Source organism: Pelodiscus sinensis, chromosome 1 (assembly GCF_049634645.1).
Source record: "Pelodiscus sinensis isolate JC-2024 chromosome 1, ASM4963464v1, whole genome shotgun sequence".
NCBI lineage: Eukaryota > Metazoa > Chordata > Testudines > Trionychidae > Pelodiscus > Pelodiscus sinensis.
In genome coordinates, this window is record NC_134711.1 from 204,882,502 (window position 1) to 204,905,531 (window position 23,030).

General features: G+C 36.9%; 1 protein-coding gene across 3 annotated transcripts in view; it reads right to left on the reverse strand.

Moving 5' to 3' along the window:
- POLA1 (DNA polymerase alpha 1, catalytic subunit) overlaps positions 1-23,030 on the reverse strand; it is a 317,285-nt gene that overhangs the window by 144,438 nt on the left and 149,817 nt on the right. For all 3 annotated transcript variants that reach the window (XM_075913285.1, XM_075913286.1, XM_075913287.1), the window contains exon 34: positions 22,709-22,840. In XM_075913285.1, coding sequence (XP_075769400.1) covers positions 22,709-22,840 — 132 coding nt within the window. The remainder of the gene's footprint in view (positions 1-22,708; positions 22,841-23,030) is intronic.

Sequence of the window (23,030 nt, forward strand, 5' to 3'; positions counted from 1 at the left end):
AAGAACATGTGAAAGGCAAAAAGGCATTGTTTAGTACATGGAAATTAAATCCCAGGGAGGAAAATAGAAAAGAACATAAACTTTGGCAAAAGTAGTATAAAGGTACATTTAGGAAGGCCAACAAAAAAAAAAATCCGAACAACAACTAGCTAAAAATTAAAAAAAAAAAAAAACTTTTAAGTACTTCATAAGCAAAAAACCTGCTAACCACTGGGCCACTGGACGATCAAGACACTAAAGGAGCACTGAAGGACGATAAGACCATTCTGGAGGAATTAAATGAATTCTTTGTATCAATCTTTACAGTTAAGGATGTGAGGGAGATTCCCAAACATGAGCCATTACACATCTGAGGAAGTTTCCCAGGTAGAGGTGTTATTAGAGAAGCTTTTGGGAGAAATTGATAAATTAAATAGTAATGAGTTACCAGGATCAGATGGCATTCACTCAAGAGCTCTGAAAAAAACTCAAATGTGGAATTGCAAAACTACTTGTAGTTTGTAACCTATCATTTAAATCAGCTTCTGTACCAAATAGCTGGAAGATAACTAATAGGACACCAATTTTTAAAAAGAGCCCCAGAGGTGATCTTAATAATTACAGGCCTGTAAAACCTGACTTCAGTACCAGGCAAACTGGTCAAAACTATAGAAAAGAACAATACTGCCAGACATATAGATTAACATAATTTGTTGTGGAAGTGTTAACATGATTTTTGTAAACAATAATCATGTCTCATCAATATACTAGAATTCTTTGAGGCAGTCAACAAGCATGCAGACAAGAGGGAAACCAGTGGATATAATAGTGATAGAAATCTGCTATGTACATTGGACAAACATCTCAGACACTTCGCCAAAGGATTAATGCCCACAAAACAGATATCAGACAAGATCACAAAGAGAAAACAGTTTCTTGCCACTTTAACCAGAAAGGACACTCTCTAAATGACTTAGCCACCTGCATTCTGCTACAAAGACCTTTTACGTCTGCACTTGAAAGGGAATCCTCTGAACTGTCATTCATGTTAAAATTCGACACTTGCCAACAAGGACTTAACAAGACTTTGAACTTTCTCACCCATTACCAAGACAGTTTCCCCAATTATCACCTGTAATACCATTAACTCACAAACATCCCACTCTCCCTACCTTTAATATCAGCAATTCACAGACACTTACCTTCCTTCCTCCCCCTTCCCACCCCCCCGCATCCCCCTTCTGTTCTGCAATGTGATTTGTCCTTTTCATATTTGTTCATTTTTTTTAATTGTATCCTTTGGTATATATGGTTGTGACTACTTTCTTCCACTATTTGATCTGAGGAAGTGGGTCTGGCCCACGAAAGCTCATCATCTAATAAACCATCTTGTTAGTCTTTAAAGTGCTACATTGTCCTGCATAGTGGATATAATGTACTTCAATTTTTAGAAAGAGTTAGCACGTTCCTTCATCAAAGACTCTTAAGCAATGTAAGTTGACATGGGAAAAGAGCCAAGATCCGCTCATGGATTGGTAACTAGTTAAAAGTCAGGAAACAAAGGAAACTATAAATGGTTAGTTTTCAGCAAGGAGAGAGGTATACAGTGATGCCCCTCCAGGGTCTGCACTTGGGCCATCCTATTCAACTAGGGCCAGTTATATTCATCAATGAGTTGGAGAAAGTCTTAAACAGTGAGGTAAGAAACACTGCAGATGATACAAAATTACACAAGATAGTTAAGTCCCAAGCAGACTACAAAGAGCTATAATAGTCTCTCTTTCAAAACTAGGAGACTGGGCAACAAAATGGCAGATTAAATATAATGTTGCTAAATGCAAAGTAATGCACATTGGAAAACATAACCCCAATTACCACATAAAATGATGAGGTTTAAATTATCTGCCACCACTCAAGACAGATCTTGGAATCCTTGCGTACAGCTCCATGAAAATATCCACTCAATGTGCAGCGGCAGTACACAAAGACAACAGAATGTTGGGAATCATTCAGAAAGGAATAGATGGGACAAAAAATATCATATTGTCACTATATAAGTGCCTGGTATGCCTGTATCTTGAATACTGCACAGAGATGTAGTTGGTCCATCTAAAAAAAGACATCTTGGCATTGGAAAAAGCTCAGAAAAGGGCAATAAAAATTATTAGGGGTATGGAATGGCTTCCATATGAGGAGAGATAATAAGACTGGAAGTTTTCAGCTTGGAAAAAAGAGATGACTAAGGGGAGATATTATAGAGGTCAGTGATTGGTGTAGAGAAAAGAGATAAGGAAGTGCTATTTATGCCTTCTCATAACACAAGAACAAGGGGTGTTCCTCCCAAACATTGCAAGGAAGCCAAAATTTCTCATAAATAGTAAGCAGACAAAAAAGGCAGTTTCAATTTTTCTTTGCTATCTAGTAATCCGGTATGGCTTCGTCTACACTGCAAGGTAGTATAGCATCCAAACCTGCAGAGCATCCACACCTTAAATGCGCTTTTGTGCACGTAAATCGGCAGTAAAACAGCAGAACAGAGGGCTTTTTCCAGTGTAGGAAAACCTCCTTTTACAAGGCATAACTCCTTTTTGCGGTACAGCTGTTGCACAAAAAGGCATGTATGGATGCTCTGCAGGGGTTTCTTGTGCAAATAGAGCCTATCCGAAAAAGCACAGGTGCTCTGATGGCCATTTGCAGAATGACCATCAGACCTTTCTTGCACAAGAGCATCCATGCAGTGAGAACACTCTCTTGCACAAAAGCGCATCGCAAAAGTGATGCACTTTGAGGTGTGGATGTGCTTTTGCGCAAAAAGTTTTTGCGCAAGAACTCTTCCGCAAAATACTTCTTGCACAAAAACCTTGTAGTGTAGACATAAGCCTTTGAGTTTTCAATGGCCCTACATATCTTGAAAGTAAAAGGGAACATACTTCTGTTACGAGAGGGGACAGAGGCTAGTTTGCTATTGTGTGATTGTTACTAATTACATGAATTTATTCAAGAAAACTTTACTTCAAAATTCTAATTCAAAATATTCAAATGTACTTCTCATATTCAACATGGTCCTGAAAAATCTACCTTTCATCTTGTCTCATACTCAGAAAGAAATAGTAAGCAGTTAAGAGGTGAGGTGTAAAGAGCGGAGAAAGGAATGCCTTTTTACTCTTAATATTAGATGATCAATTTGGCTGTTTCATATGACTGAAAAGGAAAAATGTTAGGTGCTCAGAAGAGAGATGAGAATGTTTCCCCAAAGGCATTATTAACAATTAATAATCATTACACTGGTGCCTTGTTTACCTGACCTTGTGTAAATTCAGCAGCCTTGTAATTAGACCCATATTTTGCACATTTGTATATTTTCATGCATACATTTGACTCATTCATTCATCCATTAAAATTTCCTTGACAGACGTAGATAGATAATCAGGGTACAATTTGTATTTACTGGATTATAGAAAATTGCCCAAACTGTTAAGTTCAAGGAAAGCACATTCTTGTCTTTCTCTTGTGACTGATGTGAAAGCAATTACATATCAGAGGATGGCCCCAAGGTTCTGTGAAAAAGTAGCAGGGCTTTTACAATCTGGTTTCTTTATCAATATTTGTTCCTAGAGACTGAATTTTAAAGACTAAAGAAAAACAGAACACTACCTAGTAAATCTTGTCTAAGCAACAGATTACACTTCAACTCAGTGGTAAAACGTAATGGCTCATAAAAGTTGATGTGTCATATTTATTGCTAATTTCATTTAAAAAGACAGGCAATTTGTTTTCCTTCTCCTTTCTCTTATCCAAGACCTCAGGTCTCCTGAATTGACTGATGGGGAGAGTACTCTCACTTTTTACTGCTCGAGACAGGTAAAGCTGACAAAACTGAAGCAGAGCAGAAGGCCCTTCCTATTATTTCCTGATAAGAGAAAGTTCTTCCAAAGCTGCAAATTGTCACGATAACAATGTTAGTATTTAATTATTAGAATAAAGTTAATATTACAAGATATTAAATGTCTGATAATAATTAACTACAGAATAGAACTTGAACAGACACAATTTCTTTCACAAAAGGAAATTAAGAACTGACCAGTCTTGAACTAGGGCTGTAAGTGGGATCAGATCAGATACCTCCACTAAGGAGAGAAATCTCCTATATACTTTAGGGAGTATGTTTGATCAAGAATTCCTCCTAAACGGGAAGAGCTAGGAACACCAAATCCAGTATACAGCTTCCTCTTACCATAACTTAGCAACATAACTAAGTAACATAAAGGTTTGGTTGTGCCAGGAAAAGAGAGATGCCTGGAATGGGATTGCTTCTTATGAAACCAAACAGAAAAGAGACAGAATCATACTCCCCTCCCCCCTCCCACCACACAAACACACATCAGAATCACCCTGATGTGCGTAAGAATGAAAAGAACTTCTGCACTTGTATGACGGGTTCCCATTCTTTTCTTAATTTCACTCATTGGTAGAAAATATTTTGACTTGTCCATGTCTTCTGTTACAATCTAATTAAGTTCTCTTTGTGCTGCTCAGGGCTTCATTTTGAGCAACACCTGGATATGTAGTTAGTTGCTCTGGCTTTTAATGCTAGCCTTATGGAATCTTTTTCAAATGGATTAGACAGAGCAGAAGGGGGCAAGTTTTGGATTTACCCATGGCAAATTCTTATCAGATAACAATTAATCTGAAGAGCTGAAGAGGACTGACCCACTCTTGCAGAGGTATTTTAATGCAAAGGTCCCAATAAGCCTCCAAATTCTGGGGGCACAGCTACACAACAGGGCTGAAGTCGGAATAAGCTATGCAACTTAATCTATGTCAATTGAGTAGCAGAAGTCGAAATAGCTTAATTTGGCTTTTGGCGATGTCTACATAGCAGGAAGTTGAAAGAAGAATATTCTTTCTTCAACTTCCCTTACCCCTAATAAAATGAGGGTTACCAGGTGTCAGAGTAAGAAGTCCTCCAGCTCACAATTATGTCGAAATAAAGGCTTGCAGTGTAGACACTCCAGTTATTCCGAAATAATGCTGCTGCGTGGATGTACTCTATAAGCCAGAAGTGGGAACCTTTCTTGGGCTGGGGGCCACTGATGCACAGAAACATTGGTGGCACCACACTTGTGAAAAGCAACCCTCTCCCCCCCCAGAAAACCCCCCAACCCCTCACTGATATGGCTCCCAACTGAGAAGGCCACCCCTCACGCACCAGAGGGGCCCAGGAAAGTAGATTTTGTGTGCTCCAGAGAAGCCTCAGGGGCTAGAGCCAGGCAAGCTGGGGGAATGCACATTAGGTTCCCTAACCCTACTCCAAGTAAAGCCAGAGGCAACAGGCTGAGTGCAATCATAGTGCAACTTTCTTTCGGAAGCGCAAGGGGCTCTCTTGGACTTCAAGCTTTCTCCACTTGTTCTACTCCATTAAGATGGAAATGAAGAAATGGAGAGAAGGAACTTGATAGATTGCCCCATTTGAGGGGCAAAGCACTGGAAATTGAGAGTCCCTTAGGGAGAAGATAAAAAGTGAGTGTGTGTTGAGGGGACTGGGTGTTTTTGCTTGCTGCTACTCTCAAAGCCACCTTTAAAAGCTGGAATTTCAATGAATGAAGTGGGAATGTTTAACCATCATTCTGTTTGTGCAGTTGGAAGTGTAGGAATACGCGTAGAGATTTGACATCAGTTGCCTCCATGTGAGAAAAAAACTGGTAAGGTAATATCCATTGAATAATATTATATTAGACATATCTCAGCATATTTTTTAAAATAGGATAGTCTGTTCTACAACAGAATTCAACAAAAAGTCTCTGTGTTTCTTTACAGTTTTAAAAAAAGGTAAAGAAAAGAACGAAAGAACAATTTTGGCCTCTGTGAGGTACATTTCAATGTTGCCTTGGATCTTAAATTGAGAATTTATCTTAAATGGAAACAAACAACTTCGCTAAAAATTAGACATTTATGACTTGCAAATTACAGATACTAATTATTTTCAGTATATACAATTATGATATTCTCAAGAGGTATTAATTTTGGGACAGATGTGCTTTCATCATGTAATTTGGAAATTAAGTTACACTCTCACGTATGGGAACTCAGAAGGCTGAATTGATGTAAGGATAGAAATGAGAGAGAGAAATTTTGTCTTCCTTGATAATTTTCTCTCTCTCTCTCTCTCTCTCTCTCTCTCTCTCTCTAAGAGTATGGCCAGCAAGCCTCACAGCTGGGTTGCCTTGCACTCAGCGGAACAGAGGCAGACTGCAGAGTTGATGAGGAAACATTTCCACTTGACTCCACCTCCCACCTTGTGCTTTTTGATGCATCTACTAAAGCCAAGAATTTCTTCAAAATATAAAATGTTAAAATACAAAAATGATATCTACTTTAACTGCATGCAAAGTTTCAAAACTGTGCAGGTGAGGAAAATCTAAAGGCAGTATCTATGAAATATGAAAATGTATTCTTTTTTCAAAATAAAAACGTTATCCAAATTGGGAATTCTGCTACTACATTTTAAAAAAAAGATGAGATGATGGTAGAGATGAGCTTAACTGATCACATTTTCATCAGTGAAAGACATCAGATATGACAAAGTTTTTCTGTCTTGGACAAGTGCATGTCTATTAATTTTCACAGCTGCGGTGTGACTAGCAGTACAAATTAAGAGCGCAGGGAGAGAAAAGAAATGCCCAATTAAACAGATTATGGGAAAAGATTTTGTTGCTCTCATCTAAATTTAAACTTCATCTTCTAAAGCTTTAGGGACCATTGTCCCAAAGAAATCATAAAAGGAAGAATGCTCATCTATTTTGTAATGCTGTATCAAGGTGAACAGGGTCAACCATATCACTGTGTTGCAAATCTTTTCTGTCAATGCATTTTTCCTCCCAGGAGGCCACTATGGGATGGAATCACCCATTTATTCCACCATCCAAGAGTTCAATACTCCTAGTTTTTCAATTCTGAACTACTCATTCTTTAATTGTTTTCCAATCTTGTTTTAAAAAATTGAATTGCTCTGCAAAATCAAAATTAAATCAATGTTTTTCTCTAGGTTGCTGAGGATTAGGACAGAAATAAAGGTAGAATAATTGCTTGTGGTTATAAAACTATTCTTTTTGGGAAAAAATTTAGGTGCAATACAAAATATTTATTATCCTAGCAAATCATACAACACTGGTCTTCAGTGGATAAAGCTTTACGTTTGACAGTCTTTTTGCAGATGTTTTTGCTACAAAGAAGGTGGTTTTGTTAAAGATGCTTTAAGGCTTCTCAAATTTTCAAAACTAGGATTTATTCTCCACGTAGGAAACTTCGGTATTTTTAGAAGATTTAACAATTTGGCTGTTCAGATTAATTTGGCCATAGCAGGAACCAAAGGAAATCTACAATTCTGATAAGGATCAATTTTTTTCCTCACACAGCAAAAGGTGAAGAAAACTAGCAGATTACAGTCTATACCTTCCTGATAAAAATGTAAAACCCAGAAAACATTTCAGTGGATGTGTGTGTTGTAGTCAACACTGGTATCAGACTTACTTGAGACCCTAGATTATGAAATCATGATTAACAGATTCCTAAAAGGCTGCAAGATGTAGTTGATTTACATTCTTTAATCTTTTTGTGCACTCTTTTAAAAAACTCTAACTTGCAAGGGACTGCGGTGGAGCTCCAACCACAGAGAGAAAGATCTGGATTGAGTCTCTGGAGAAGAGGCAAAGTCAATCTATGACCAAGTACCACCAGGGATTTCCTGGACTAATAATTCTTCTCAATCATTCTCCAAAATTATCCGCAGCATGTTACAGTCAATCTTTTGAAATATTCTCAGTCTCAGGAAAAAGATACATACAAGAACATTACATTTACCTTTGATTTGTTGGGGGAATGAAGAGTCTTATCATGGAAAACTATTTTTCTATCTTACGATTTTCCCTAAGAGGTGAAGATGTCTGAAAAGATTTAAATATTTATTATATTTGGAAGATCGCATAATGAAAAACTGATTCAACCTTGTCAAGCTTTCTTCTTCTAAGCCAATGCTCTTTGACACCATCATAATCTTTCAAAAGGCGATCTTAACAGAGAGCTAGATGTTGTGGGAGGATATGGAAAATTACAAAAGGATCATAGAAGCAACAAGAGAAAAATCAATGGGGAATTCTGCTCAACATCTTAGGTCTATACACAAATGTAAGAATTTGGGGAATTAAACGGGAAAAACTGGAAGTGTTAGAACAAAAGCTAAATTATGACTTAACTGGATTCACAGACACTATGGCACAAATCTCATGACTGAAATATTGGCATAGAAGGTTATAATCTTTTCAGGCAGGATGGGCTGAGCAAAAAAAGGGAGTAGAGTGTTGCATTATACAACAAGAATATATATAATTGTTCCAAGTTCCAAGTTCCAAGGAGGTAAGAGGCAAACCAGATGCAAGTTTCTGGGTAAAGATAAAACAGGAGAAAAAATAGGGTTGATAGTCATGGTAAAGTCTTCTATAACCCATCAGATGAGGAAGAAGAGGCATCTCTAGAAGAAACAGCAGAAATATCCAAAACATAAGGGCTGTGTCTACACTGGCCCATATTCCGTAATAGGGATGCAAATGTAGCACTTTGGAATAGGCAAATCCGCGGGGGATTTAAATATCCCCCGCGACATTTGCTTAACATGGCTGCTGCTTTTTTCCGGCTTGTAGATAAGCCAGAGAAAAGCGCCAGTCTGGAAGTAGGAATAAGAGATCCTCCGGAAAAGAGCTTATTATTTTACTTGAAAGTAGGAATAAGAGATCCTCCGGAAAAGAGCTTATTTTCCGGAGGATCGTGTCCAGACTGGCGCTTTTCTCTGGCTTATCTACAAACTGGAAAAAAGCAGCAGCCATGTTAATGCAAATGCCGCGGGGGATATTTAAATCCCCCACGGATTTGCCTATTCCAAAGTGCTACATTTGCATCCCTATTATGAAATAGGGGCCAATGTAGACACAGCCAAGATGTGGTTGTAATGGAGACTTTAACTTACCAGACATCTATTGGACAACTAACATGGGAAAATAAAATTTTTCCAGCAAGTACTTGGAATGTACTGAGGACAAAATTTTGCTTCACAAAGTGGAGGACATCACATAAATAGCGGGACTGCCATTTTAAATTTGATACTGATCAATAAGGAAGAATTTGTTGCAAATTTGAAAGTGGAAGGACATTTGGGTGAAGGTGATCATACAATGAGAGAGAAATGGGAGGTAAGGTCTCACAGGAAGAAAAACTAAAGAGAAAAAAAAGGAGTCTAGGAGATCTGGCAGTTTTCTCAAAGAGATAATATTAAAAGCACAACAGCAAACTATACTAACGCAATGGTAAGATAGAAACAGGCCAATATTGCTTTATCAATAACATAAAAAAATAAAAAAATAAAAAAGAAATCCTAAAGAAAGTGGAAACATGGATGAATTGTACAAGGAAGAATACAAAATAACAAGCATAAGCATATAGGGACAAAATCCGAAAGGCTAAGACACAAAATTAGTTACAAAATCGTAAGGACATAAGGCAATATATGAAGAGGTTCTTTAACTACAATAAAAAACACGAGAAAGATAAAGCAAAGTGTAGGTCCTCTACTTAGCAGGGAAGGAGAGCTAATAATTAATGGCATCAAGAAAGCTAAGGAGTTTAATGCATATTTTGCTTCAATCCTTGCAAAAAAGGTTAATGGTGACCAAATATTCAACACAATTAATATTGATAAGGAAGAAGGTACAAGCCAAAACAGGGAAAGAACGGATTAAAGAATACTTAGATAAGTTAAGTATATTCAAAGAATCAGGGCCTAAAATTCATCCTAGAGTACTTAAGGAACTTGCTTCAGTAATCTTGGAACAGTTAGCAATTACCTTTAAGAATTCCAGCTGGACAAGTGAGGTTCAGGGGACTGGAGAAGTGCAAACAGTTCCGGTCTTTTTAAAAGAGGAACCGATAGCATCCAGAGAATTATAGACAACTCACAGCCCAATTTCCTTGGAAAGATACTGAACCAAAATTATTAAACAATTTGGAATCACACAGAGAGTTATAAGGAATAACCTGCATGAATTTGGCAAGGAAAAAAAAAGCCAAAGATATCTAATTTCCTTCTTTGACACTATTATTGGCTTAGTGGGATGGGGGAAGCAGAAGATGTAATATATTTTGAGTTGAGTCCTGCATGATATTCTCATAAGCAAACTAAAGATATGGTCTAAATGAAGGTACTATAAGGGGGCTGCAAAACTAAAAAACTGTACTCAAAGAGTAGTGTTCATTGTCAAACTGGGAGGATATATCTAGTGGGGGTCCCACAGGTGTCAATCTTGGGTTCAATGCTATTCATTATTTTCATTAATAATGTGGATAATAGCGTGGAGAGTATAAGATCTGCAGATGTTACACAGTTGGGAGAGGTTGCAAGTACTTTGGAGGGCAGGATTCAAAAGCAACCTTAACAAATTGGAGAATTGTTCTGAATTTAACAAGATGGATTTCACTGAAGAAAGGCGCTAAGTACTTCATTTAGGAAGGAAACATCAAATTTGCATCTACAGAATAGGAAATAACTGGCTACGTGGTAGTATAGCCGAAAAGGAACTGGGGTCTCTTAACTGATCACAAACTGAATGAGTCAACAGTGTGATGGAGTAGTAAAGAAGTCTAATAATCTGGTGTGTGTTAACTGGAGTGTCAGACATGGGACGTAACTCTACTTAGCATTGTGATGACTCAACAGAAGTACAGAATCCAATTTTGGGCACCATACTTTAGGGAAGTTGTGGAGAAAATGTAGAGAGTTCAGGAGGAAGTAACAGGAATGACAGTCAGTTTAGAATGAGGAAACATTAAACAACATGGGCATGTTTAATTTTCAGAAAAGACAACTAAAGGAGAACTTGAAAACTGTAAAAACAGGTTAAACAAACACTCTCCAGGGATAGTCTAGGTATACTCAATTCTGCATGAGTGTATGACTCTTCTTTAAGTCCCTTGCAGCTTCACATTTCTATGATTGTGTGTAGGGCTGCAAAGATTCCTGATGTAAAATGAGTAGCTGAAAGGAACTCACACTATTTGCTATACAGTCTCATCATCATCTAGCTACTGTCTACCTTGATCAGTGGAAAATACACAGCTCTTGTATGTCTGGCACATCTAGCTTCAGTCCAATAAACTTGAATAAAACTAACTAAATCATGGGAAAAATTATGTTGTGGATTTGCTCACACACACACACACACACACACACACACACACACACACACACACACACACACACACACACACACACACCCCCACCCCCTAGGGATATTCTGCTTCAAATGTACATCCCCAGCTCTGGAGACTGGTACCTCTGGCAGTTATTCTCAACATTATGAAAAAGGAGATTCTCTTATGATCTAATTTAAGTGCACCACACAAAGAATTCAGAGGGGTAGCCGTGTTAGTCTTCCAAGCACCACTAGACTTCTTGTTCTTGCTGAAACGGACTAACAAATTTATTAGAGTATTAGAGCATAAGCTTTGGTGATCTCACTTCCTCAGATACTGAAGCGAAAAAGAAAGACAGGGCAGGGGGAGGATACAGAAAAGGGAATGTGATGAAAGTGCTAATTAAATCAGAATTGATGTGGCTAATCTCCAACAGAGGGGAGAAGGTAAAAGTACCTGAAGAAGAAATTACCTACTGTAATGCAAGAACCACTCCATTCTTATTTGGACCTTGTTTCAGCATGTCAAATTTGCATATGAATTCCAGCTCAGCAGTTGCTCTCTGCAGTCTGTTTTGGAAGTTTTTCTATCTAAGAATGGCAACTTCCAAGTCTAATACTATGTGCCCAGCCAGGTTAAAGTGCTTCCCCACTTTTGGGTGTTGCCATTCTTAATGTCTGGTTTGTGTCCATTCAGTCTTTTGCATAGAGACAGTCCAGTTTGTCCAATGTACATGGCAGAAGGGCATGACTAGCATAGATTAAATTAGTAGATGTGCATGTGAATGATATCGCTAGTGTGGTTAGGTCCTGTGAGGGTGTCACTAGGGTAAATGTGTAGACAGAGCTGGCCATAGGGTTTGCTCCAGGGATAGATTTCTGGATTAGGGTTTCTGTTGTGAGGTATGAAGTTGGTGGTGAGTACTGTCACTTTGTGGGATAGGGGACGACTGATGTGTCTTGCACAGAATTTGAGATCACGATCAAAAAGAAATAATTTACACAAGTGGAGAGATCATTCTTGAAATAGTCCCAACTGTAGTAACTCTATCAAGGTAACTATACTTGTAGTAACTATACTATCCTCAGAACCCACAGAAGAGAGGCTACAGACATAAATTTACTGTTCAATAGTGGATTTATATCAGAGTACAACTTCCTTCTCCTTTATTCAAATAGGAATAATGTTGCTTTAAAAGTACCTCCTTTGTTTTCTTGTGGATGATCTAAAACTATACTGGATATTGGACTTGATTTCCTCAAATTTAAACCTCAGGGTTTCCAAGACTACCTGGATGTTTATAGTTGCCTTTTCTCTTGTCTAGATCTTTATCTGAGTATCATTCACATAAGGAAAGAGATAGATGCCCTTCAGTCAACTACTGAAAGGACCATGATTTACATATTTGGTGATGTCAAAAGGGAGAATTCTGCTTTGGTAGTGTTAGGTAAAGTGATAGCCCCTGAAATCAGAGTGAAGAAAACCTACCGTAAACTATACAAATAAAAACACAAAGAAAGGAACTGGTTGCAATGGAATAATGTCAGATAATTTTTTTAAATCTCTGAATGATAAAATTCATACCAGTGCTTCCCTCCGAATGGAAGGTGTCTCTGTGGATTTACAGAGATATTTGAAGCCCAGAACTAATTTGACCTTAATGGAGCATTTCAGAAGAAATATGAGTAATGCCTGAAAGATGCTAACTCAGCTTGGTTTCCTTTGCTGCACCAAGTGATATGAATTTATGAATTGCTTGCTCTGTAAAAGCTACATATTCCAGGGTCCTGATCACCGAAGAAGATACAAAGCATGCTCCTAGGGTTGCCAGATGATTTCAGAAAAAATACCGGGGGGGGGGGGGGGGGAGGGGGATCCCTAGAGGAGTTGTTTTTTGTTTTGTTTTTTGCTTTACAACAACAACAAACCCACACAAACAGGGTGGCCCCTTTAAGAAACATGTGATGAGGCTTTTTGGCCCTAAGAGGCTGCCGGCTGCCACTTGCCTCCCTGCACGGGGCTGGACAGCTCCCCTGCGGAACCTCATAAGCACTAGGGTTGCCAGGCTGCCTCCGTATTAAGCTGGATAGCCTGGGATTTTCGCCTCCTGGCCGTGAAAAAAAAATCAGAAAGTACCAGACATTTTAGGTGTTTGGTATTTTCTGAATTTTTTTACTGGACAGGAGGTGGAAATACTGAACTGTCCAGTTCAATACCGGACACCTGGCAACCCTACGTCCTCCCGGCATGTTTGGTCCTTGACCTCTACTATCCCTAAGCAGTGTGGAGCTACAGAAATCTGTACAAATAAAGAGATGTTTTTCTAAAATGAAATTGAGAAAAGGAACTCTTTGATTGAATATGTTTTTTTCTAGTCTGGCTTTTCTGTTACTTCATTTTTGGGGCCTAACTGGACCAATGAAAACCTTGCAGATACTGAGATCCATCTGAAACAGAAATTGCCTCTCCACAGGCACACGCTGATCATTTAATTAGAGAAAAAGTATCTTGTCAAAATTATAGCATTTAGGAAGGCATCAGTAATAAGTGGCCATAGATATTTTTAGTGGACAGATTTAACTTTTACCAGAAAATGTAAAACAGATCTGCATACAGCACAGATAACAAAAACAAAACAAGTAAAAGACATTAAAACAAGTAAAAGACAAGTAAATATGAGTCAACAGCAAACATGATTCTAGGATGCATTAACAGGTGTGTTGTGAGCAAGACACGAGAAGTCATTCTTTTGCTCTACTCTGTGCTAATTAGGCTTCAGTTGGAGTACTATGTCCAGTTCTTGGCACTACATTTCAAGAAAGATGTGGAGAAATTGGAGACGGTCCAGAGAAGAGCAACAAGAATGATTAAAGGTCTCAAGAACGTGACCTATGACGGAAGACTGAAAAAATTAGGCTTGCTTAGTTTGGAAAAGAGAAGATTGAGGGGGACATGATAGCGGTTTTCAGGTATCTAAAAGGGTGTCACAAGGATGAAGGAGAAAAATTGTTCTTCCTGGCCTTTGAGGATAGGACAAGAAGCAATGGGCTCAAACTGCAGTAACGGAGGTTTAGATTGGACATTGGGAAAAACTTCCTAACTGTCAAGGTGGTTAAACACTGGAATAAACTGCCTAGGGAGGTTGTAGAGTCTCCATCTCTGGAGATATTTAAGAGTAGGTTAGATAAATGTCTATCAGTGATGGTCTAGTCAGTACTGGGTCCTGCCATGAGGGCACAGGATTAGACTCTATGACCTCTCGAGGTCCCTTCCAGTCCTAGTATTCTATGATTAAAGTAGTACAGATGCAGCTGAGAACTCCAAGAACCTCCTCCCAAAGGAAATCACAAATTGTGATGAATCAAGGATCATCAGAAAAGAGGCCACCATCAGAAGGAATTACTGTTGTTTGCTAATGAAGAGACGACTTTGACAAGCTGTGTGAACTTTTCCTTAGCAGATTTCGTTCTTCACTAACTTATACATAATTCCATAAACTGTCTCTACTTTGTAAGGACATCTTATGTTGAATCTATTCCAGAAATCAATAGTTTCCGGGATTGTTTCAGGAAGAGAGGAGGGAAAAATATGTTTTTCTGTTTAAGAAGGTTCTGCTTCCTTCCTCTGAAGATTCAAAGATACTACTGTATTTTGGTTAGATATCAGGAGAAACAAATGTCGTTTTCTTGATTGATTCTTATAATTGTGCAGAAGATATTTCACTTTCCTTCTTGGAGGAGCAAATAGAGGAAGATAATGTATCTTTATATCTGATATTTTTCCCTCTTTTCTTTTTGTTTTGAGAGAGGGAAAAAATTAGAGGAAGATATGTATAATATAGTTTCTGGACTCTTAAAAGAAACAGATAGCAATGAAAATGTTACAAATCAGAAGGCAATCTGCATTATTTAATCCTTTTCTTCTTCTCCAGGAAATTATGAATTGTGGAAGGATGGCAAAATTTTTGTTTTCATTAGCTGCTTTTTGTTGTTGTTTCGAGACTTCCAAAGATTCTCTGAAATGGAAACATTTCTTGAAGCAAGGGGCCACTAAAATATTCAGGAAAAGGGATTCTTGGTACAAAATAGCTGTTTACCCTTCCTCCCCCCAGTGTTGGTAAAAACCAAAAAAAACTTCTTGGAAATTACTACCTCTGATTGAAGGCTAATTCTTGATTAATGCCAGTAAGCCTTCGGTACAGACACGTGCATTTCTGATTATACTAACAGCTACAGATGGCTTCTTATCTTTTTCCAGTATCTGCTCAACTTACCTTGGCTTAGCATTTGCATAGACAGGACTACCTGCTCTGAAAGTTGAATATGAAGGTTAGATTATTTTACCTGTACTATCATTTAATGTTGTTATCTTTCCTTTACCTCCTGATGCCTTTGAGCATGGAACAGCAAGTCTGGCTTTCAGGAGGCCTTATGAACGGTAGTAAAAGGTTTTTCTGGTTTTTGGATGCGGCCAAGGAAAGACCCAATGCAGATCCTCAATCTCTCCAATACTAATTTTAAAATATATCCCATAGCTTTCTTAAAGCAGTTTCTATACTGCCAGATACTCGTACAAAAACCATTTTGGTAAAGACAGCAAATATTGATAAAAATGTCATTCTGAGGACAAGAATCTTAACTTTCTGTTGCCCCTACAGAAACAGGCATTGATCAGGGCAAAGTAGGAAGGGAAGTCACATCGGGTAGAAGTTGATCTCTTTAGCTCTAGACATTTTTTGGATCTTCTGACTTAGCAAGGTAAGAAATTCAACATTTGTGGGCTACATTTTGAATGTTCTTCTGGCAAGCTGGTTACAATTAGCTCCAAAAGTAAGAGTTTCAATTAGTAATATAGATGTATTTGTTTGATAATTCACTGTAAAGAATATTATTTATTTTAAATCAGAGGTACAAGTATAGCAATCAAAATTACAGTTATCATTGGCAACTTTGTTTCATAAAATTTAGACATGCCCAAACTGAATAATTACTAAATTCATATTCCTTATATCTCAAGTGTTTTACACAGAGGTCCTTTTCTATCCAAAGTTACATTAAAATGTGAATGGCATATAGCAAAAAGCCTAAGCCTAGACAAATGTAAATATTTCAACAATTACCTCTAAAAATAATTTAATGAATATGAAAATATAAATTCCGATAGTGGTTCCCAGTTTTCTATTGAAATTGCCTTGGGAACAGTCAAGTGTAGAATGAGGCCATGACTGTTCTCTCTAAAAAAAAACCACATGCACCGCTCTGTCATACTTATGACCTCCAGGCTGTGGCCACAGCATGTCACTGTTTCTGTTAATGAACCAGTTTCAATAGTATGTGCTCAGAAATTGACTTCATTTTTTTCCTATCACACTATGAAAGAATTCTGTCCAGTCATTCGAACAGTAGGTCTATAATAGCCGAGTTAAAATTATGCACATTCTTACAGAGTGCAGGTGGAAAAGGATAAACATACCCTATTTTTTAGCTGAATTTCACCAAATTTCAGTGACTGAGGTTCTGAATGCATTGGGCAAACTTCACTCAACCATTAGTGAGATGGGTTCCTACTCATTGGGAGTACTAAAAGCCAATAAAAAAAGTATAAGTCCATTAATAAGAACTGTCAATGCCTTTTGTGAAGACAAATTGACCATACCCTTGAAACACTGTGCTAAAACAAGTTATCTTGATGTTAGAGGTCTTAAACCTTTCCTTCATGGGCAGACGACACAGAAGTGATAGTAGTGATTAACCAATCCTAGATAATATACTATGAAGTGTGTGATGAATAACTGCTTATCATTCCAAAGAGCCCTAGCATGTGGTTTCCCAAGAAGTCTCAAAGGAACTCATCTTATCTCCAGTCCAATGAATATATATGCACTTCTAGGGAAGACAAGGAGATTGTTCTGGCTACAACAATACAGTTGATTATTATTTCCTCACTGAACAGTAAATCTATTTCCCAGTGGTTAGTCAAAATAGGGTCCTGGTTGAAATGTGGCTGTCAGTATCGATGAAGAAAAGACCAAGGAGATGATACTGGGCCAACTAGCTAAAAGCCAAAGAAAATCTTGAGAATTTGATAGGAGATTTTCTTTTCATTCATTCTGAGTCCCTTTGGAACCACTAACAGAACCACACTAGTCTTTTACCTTTCCTTTGCATTGCAATAGTTTCCAGCTCTGCCTGGACTTGGAAGGTTTCCCAATTATGGATACAACCCTATTGTGTTTGGTTCATAAAGGAGACTACAATGATGTAATTCCAAACTCTGCAATATCCTAAAGCTTCTAGTACCAAGAAAACCTTAAAACAGATAAAATTTTGAGAGAACGTGATTATATAATGGTCATCACAGTCCTTACAATCATATTTTTACCTGTTCATGCGATGTCTGCTTGTAACTTGCTGTTCTTCTTGCAGTGTGGAAGATTCCACGTTTAGAACTACTCCTGTTATCTTAGTACCGTTATGTGGATATGTATTGAAATTTCAATATTTATGTTTTTTATAACTTCTTATAATGGTGTTTATTTTAAAAACTTTTGCCTTTATAAAGGTGCTAAATATTAATGCAAAACCCAAGATATACAGAATAACTAAAATAACTCACAAGTGCTATAACTAGGATACCTCTATGCTGAGACCTAATATGCAAGCAGCAGACCACCCCACCACAGGTAAGAAATGAGAAATTTTGAGGGCTATTGAACACTGAATTTTCACAGCAGAACAGCACAAAGTTATTTAGCAGTGCTCAATAGCCTTTCAAACTCACTTCCATCTGCGAGGGATAGTGGTCCAGTAGACAAGGGCTGTGAAATAAGGGCTAGGTACATTTTTATATAAATACTATGAACAAAACCAAGATCCCTAAGTCAAAACAGGTTTTACATTGTTGGTAACTATAAACTAATAGGAAATAAACTTGAGATTTCTTTACATTTAAATGTATCCCTTAACTACATACATGCTGCCGAGGCACCACAGGTATACATTAACAGAACAGATAAAAGAATATTGTGTCTGTGTGATATAGTTCTTCATGAACAATCCACTCTAGGCAAGGTGAACTTTGCTATCAGTCACATTGCACATTTAGGGTATGTTCTTAGCAGCAAATAGAGAATATTAAATTGAGAATTCCTTTCTTTCTTCATTTGTTTTAATAACCAAAGAAAGGAAATATATGGAAGTGAAAATGTTTTTAGGAGTGCTAGGTGTTAGATTCTGCAATTTTCTTACAGCTGTAGATTGTGATGTGCAAGTAGTTTATTAAAGGAAACAGAATTGCTAACATTTATTCCTGAAACTCCTTCCATATTATAGACAAATATTTCAATAGGAAATTTCTGTTATGCTTTTTTAACATAAGAATTAGATGCATATACCATAAACCAAGTGACTCCACTCTTCAAGGTAAAAGTTGGGTTTGTTTACTCATTTATGGCCATTAATTTCTATCCCAGCCTCTCTCCAGCATGGATCTTTCATTGATGGCTTAGGGTAACACTTCAAAAATGAACCAGCTAAACAAACTTCCCAGCAGCACTTGACAGAGCTACACCTATTCTTCCCACTTCCAAAGCCGTACAGAATTAATTACCAGTTCTATGGATCTATTGTAAGTATAATAGACTAAAGAGCTATCACAGACACATTTATTGTAAAAGCACAATCCCAAGAGTGTCTAGTAGAGGGCCAAAACGATTAACACAAATGCTTTGTCAGATCAAAAATAAAACCTGCACCGCCCAATTGAGGAATGAATTAAAACAGTGGGTTATCTTTCAAATTAACCAGGGCAGTTAGTGAGGAAAATTTCATGAAAGTGTAATTCTTAGCCTTTGTGAATCCACACAGCAGGCATTCTGCCAGCTGACAAGATGATGAAATTTTCATGCTTAAAAAAAGCCCTCTTCATTTCCCAATTTAGATTAGCTATTTCTCTCTATTTGCTTTTCTGCAGCAGAATTTAAAAACTGAAATCAATCTTTCAAAAGAATAATGCAGCTCTGGAAAAAAACTAAAATCTTTGGATGTCATTTTTGCTTAAAATATTTGCAGTTACAAATTAATAATTAAGGTCAGGGCTGGTGCATGTTTTTTAATATTAAGGCATTAATTACTGGAATAATTCTAAAAGTAATTTCTGTAAGCCACACAATATTGCAGTGTTCAAATGGAACAAGGCTAGTTTCAGGAAAAAAAAAAAAGTATTTTTACCAAAAGTGAGTGTGTGTATTAAAATAACACATAGCGGGCTTGCACAATTCTACTTGCATGAAGTAATTATTCTGGGTTTTTCTAGTTTGTGTTTTACAAATACAAAAACAAACAGATTTTGTACCTAAGTAGGCACATTTTTATGATAGAAGGCACAAGGCTGGGCTTTGTAAGGCACTTCAACAGAACAAGGAATAAGGAAGGAGTGGTCTGAAATCCTTAAGGCTTGATTAAAAGCCCATGAACGCAATGGAAAGACTCAATGGACTTCAAAACAGGGGTTAGGAATCATGAGAATCTAGGCACTATCACCTTCACACAATGAAGTTTACTATATTTTCAAGGTCAAAATAAAACACTACATTTTCATATATTTATGTCTTATGCAGAATGTTATCACTGTAGAAATAACAGTAATATCTGCCATACAAGTGTGAACTAAAACAATTTGTTTGTCTATTTTAATTTTTTACATCTCTTCCTCCACAACTGAAGAGCACAGCCATGCAACCATCAAAACACTACACAAAAGTCTCAAAGTTTCATCCAAGGTTCTGTTCAGACAGTATGCCCTTATAGTTTATAAGATTATATGATTTCCCTTATCCCAAACATCCCATTTGAAAATTTTCATCTCCAACTGTTACACAGCTACTAGAAGCACTGGATAAAAGAGATAAAATGAAGCTCACAGAGCACCTGCCTCTCTAATTATTTCAGGGATACAATAAAGGCTTCCTGTAAAGAAATCTCCCTTTTACAAACTAAAAATACGTTTCTATTTGGAAATAAAATCTGGCAGAACAGTAATTGCAATCTTCGGGTAACTAATAATATACCTGGCATTTTTACAGCTTTTTTTAAACTCTCAGAATGTTGTATAAATAATTTGATTAACTGGTCTAAAGCTCAATTTTCAATATACTTCTATTATAACTTCCACATGAAGATCTTATTAGCTGTATTCAATCATAATTTCTCTGGACCACGGAAAAGGATACTTAAAAAGTTAGTTTGGAAGCATTTGAACAATGCCATTTGCATTATAATTTAATTTCATAATGATGGGGAACAAACCTATTGCAAGAAATTATCAATAGGGACAGAGCATAGTACAATACTTACTCTTTCCCCTTAACCTGAACATAATTCGTCTCTTTCGATGGGCTCAATATTATACATTATATGCATGTAACAATTTCTTGTGCCTTAAGTGCTAGAAATATGCTTAGAACTTTTATTAAATAATTATAATAATCTAAATGCATCAAGTCTAGAAAAGTTTAGAAGATAATCAACTTTTACACTAAAGCTACATGGTTTGCTATATAGCCTTAATAAAACAGAATTTTTATTACCTAGCATAACAACTATGTCATTTGAATGTCGATTTTGGAAACAAATGAACTTTGAAATTAAGCTTGTGCTAGGGTTAAGGTCAATGTCATATCTATGGTGTTGCTTGTTTGAACCATCTGCCAATTCCTTCAACTTTCATGTGAAGGAGCAACTTACTCAGCCTTATAACTAAGTGACTAAATTTAAACATAGTAAAGAACTTTTGGGCTCTATGAAAACAGGGCCTTCAAATACTACAAACAAATATTAAAGAAGCCACTTTTTTCCCCAAAACAATTTCTTATAGGAATTCAGATTTTTTTTTTCCTACTGGAAATGCAATTCGTATGGAAACATTTACCTAATAATGTGTTAAGAATTAATACAGAGGAAACATAAGCATACACTAGAACTATTAGAACAAATTTTTACTACTGTACTTCCTTGCAAATGTTTTGTAATATTCAAATCAAAGGAACCAACAATTTGGTAAACCGTTCAAAAAAGACTAAATTTTCAGAAATACACACTATGTAGACATCCTTAGCTTTAGACATCTAGGGCTTTATTTTCTGAATTGCTGAACATCTGAAGCTCCCACATTATAAACATACAAATATCACAAAAATCCTTTACCATTTCACAAAAACATTCCCAACTCGTCTCATCATAAGCGCCATAATCTATTTATAACTTACGTTACTATTAAAAAGGAAAATGAACTAATTTCAGCAGATACGCATTTCCATTGAACATATGCAGTCATACTGAAGTCTATATTAAGTTTTCCTCTAAACTATAAAAGTGACTCAATTAGCCCCATGACATCTGAATACTTTGATACTGGTTGTGTCTAGTTTATAATACAATTTAATCCACAGGATATCTTTTATTTAAATTTCAAACTACAAATGGCTATAACAAAAATAAATCTTAACATTTTGCTATTAAATACCCTTCTTCACGCTGCTTGGAACTGCCAGTATAATGCCAAAATGCCAAAAACCTATGCTTGTGTCTGGTTTCAAAATATCTATTTAACAAATTGTATCGTATATATGTGGTTCTAACACTGTTGCAAGCCAGAAACAAACTTTCATAGCCCATAGAACAAGTAAGAAGTTATTGTCTCAGACATCCTTCTGAACATTATTAGTGAACAAGGTCAGTCTTCTCCAATTAATAGGCTGTTCATTAAGTCGGCATTTGCATGCTCAAGCCCCTACCTTCGTCCATTTTTCTCAATGCATAAGACCGGGGATTTTCAAACTTTATTCTATCACGACCCCTTTCTGACAACAGTAACTGCATGACCAGGAGGGGGGATGGATACCTGAGTCCACCTAAGTTCCATTACCCCAGGAGGGAGTTCAAAGCACAAGGGCTTCATCCCAGGTATTAGGCCTGTAAACTGAACCCCATTACCCAAGTCTGAAGCCCTCAGGCATCTGCTTCAGCCTGGGCAGTGGGACTTGGGCTTTGGCCCTAGGCCCCAACAAATCAAAAGTTAGCTTTAGTGACCCCATTAAAATGAGGTCCCAATCCACAGTCTTAGAACCTCAGAATCAATCAGCTTTTCTTCAAAAAATAAACTTAAAATAGAAAGATCTACTCTATCTGTAAAATGACCAATAACTTATATAGAAAAGTGTAAAATGTTCTTATCTATCAGATTCTTTAGACTAAGTCACGTTAAAATTTATTTTAGAAACCAGCATTTTAAATTAGGGTTTAACATTAGCAATCTGTTTTCATAAGAATAAAAATTACATTAGTTATGGGTAAAAGTTTTTTTGCATCCATTATCAAACACAATAATCAGTATTGCACAAAATGAATATTCTGTCACCCACAAGAAAAGTGGAAACTTCATTAGAATCTTAATGATTAATCTAACCATCCAAAGAAGCTTTTTGGATACTTACACTATAGTAGCTTTTTAAGTAACGTCTAATATCCAGGAGTAGTTTGTTATTCATTTGAATCATATAGTTGAAAGGGGACTCATCACATTCTTTCTTACTGCACTGTTGCAAACTGGGTTCAATATGCTGTCCCTGCAAATAAAAACAATAATTACAAACCACCATGAAGTTATCACAGGAGCATGTGTATCAAGTATATACACAATACATAAAGAGACAAAGCATTGTAAAACTCCGCTGCAATTTAATCACCGACAGAGGTTTTCCTTCCTCCCATCCCATGACAATTGGCTTTTCTATTTTTAAAGATTCTTCACCACTA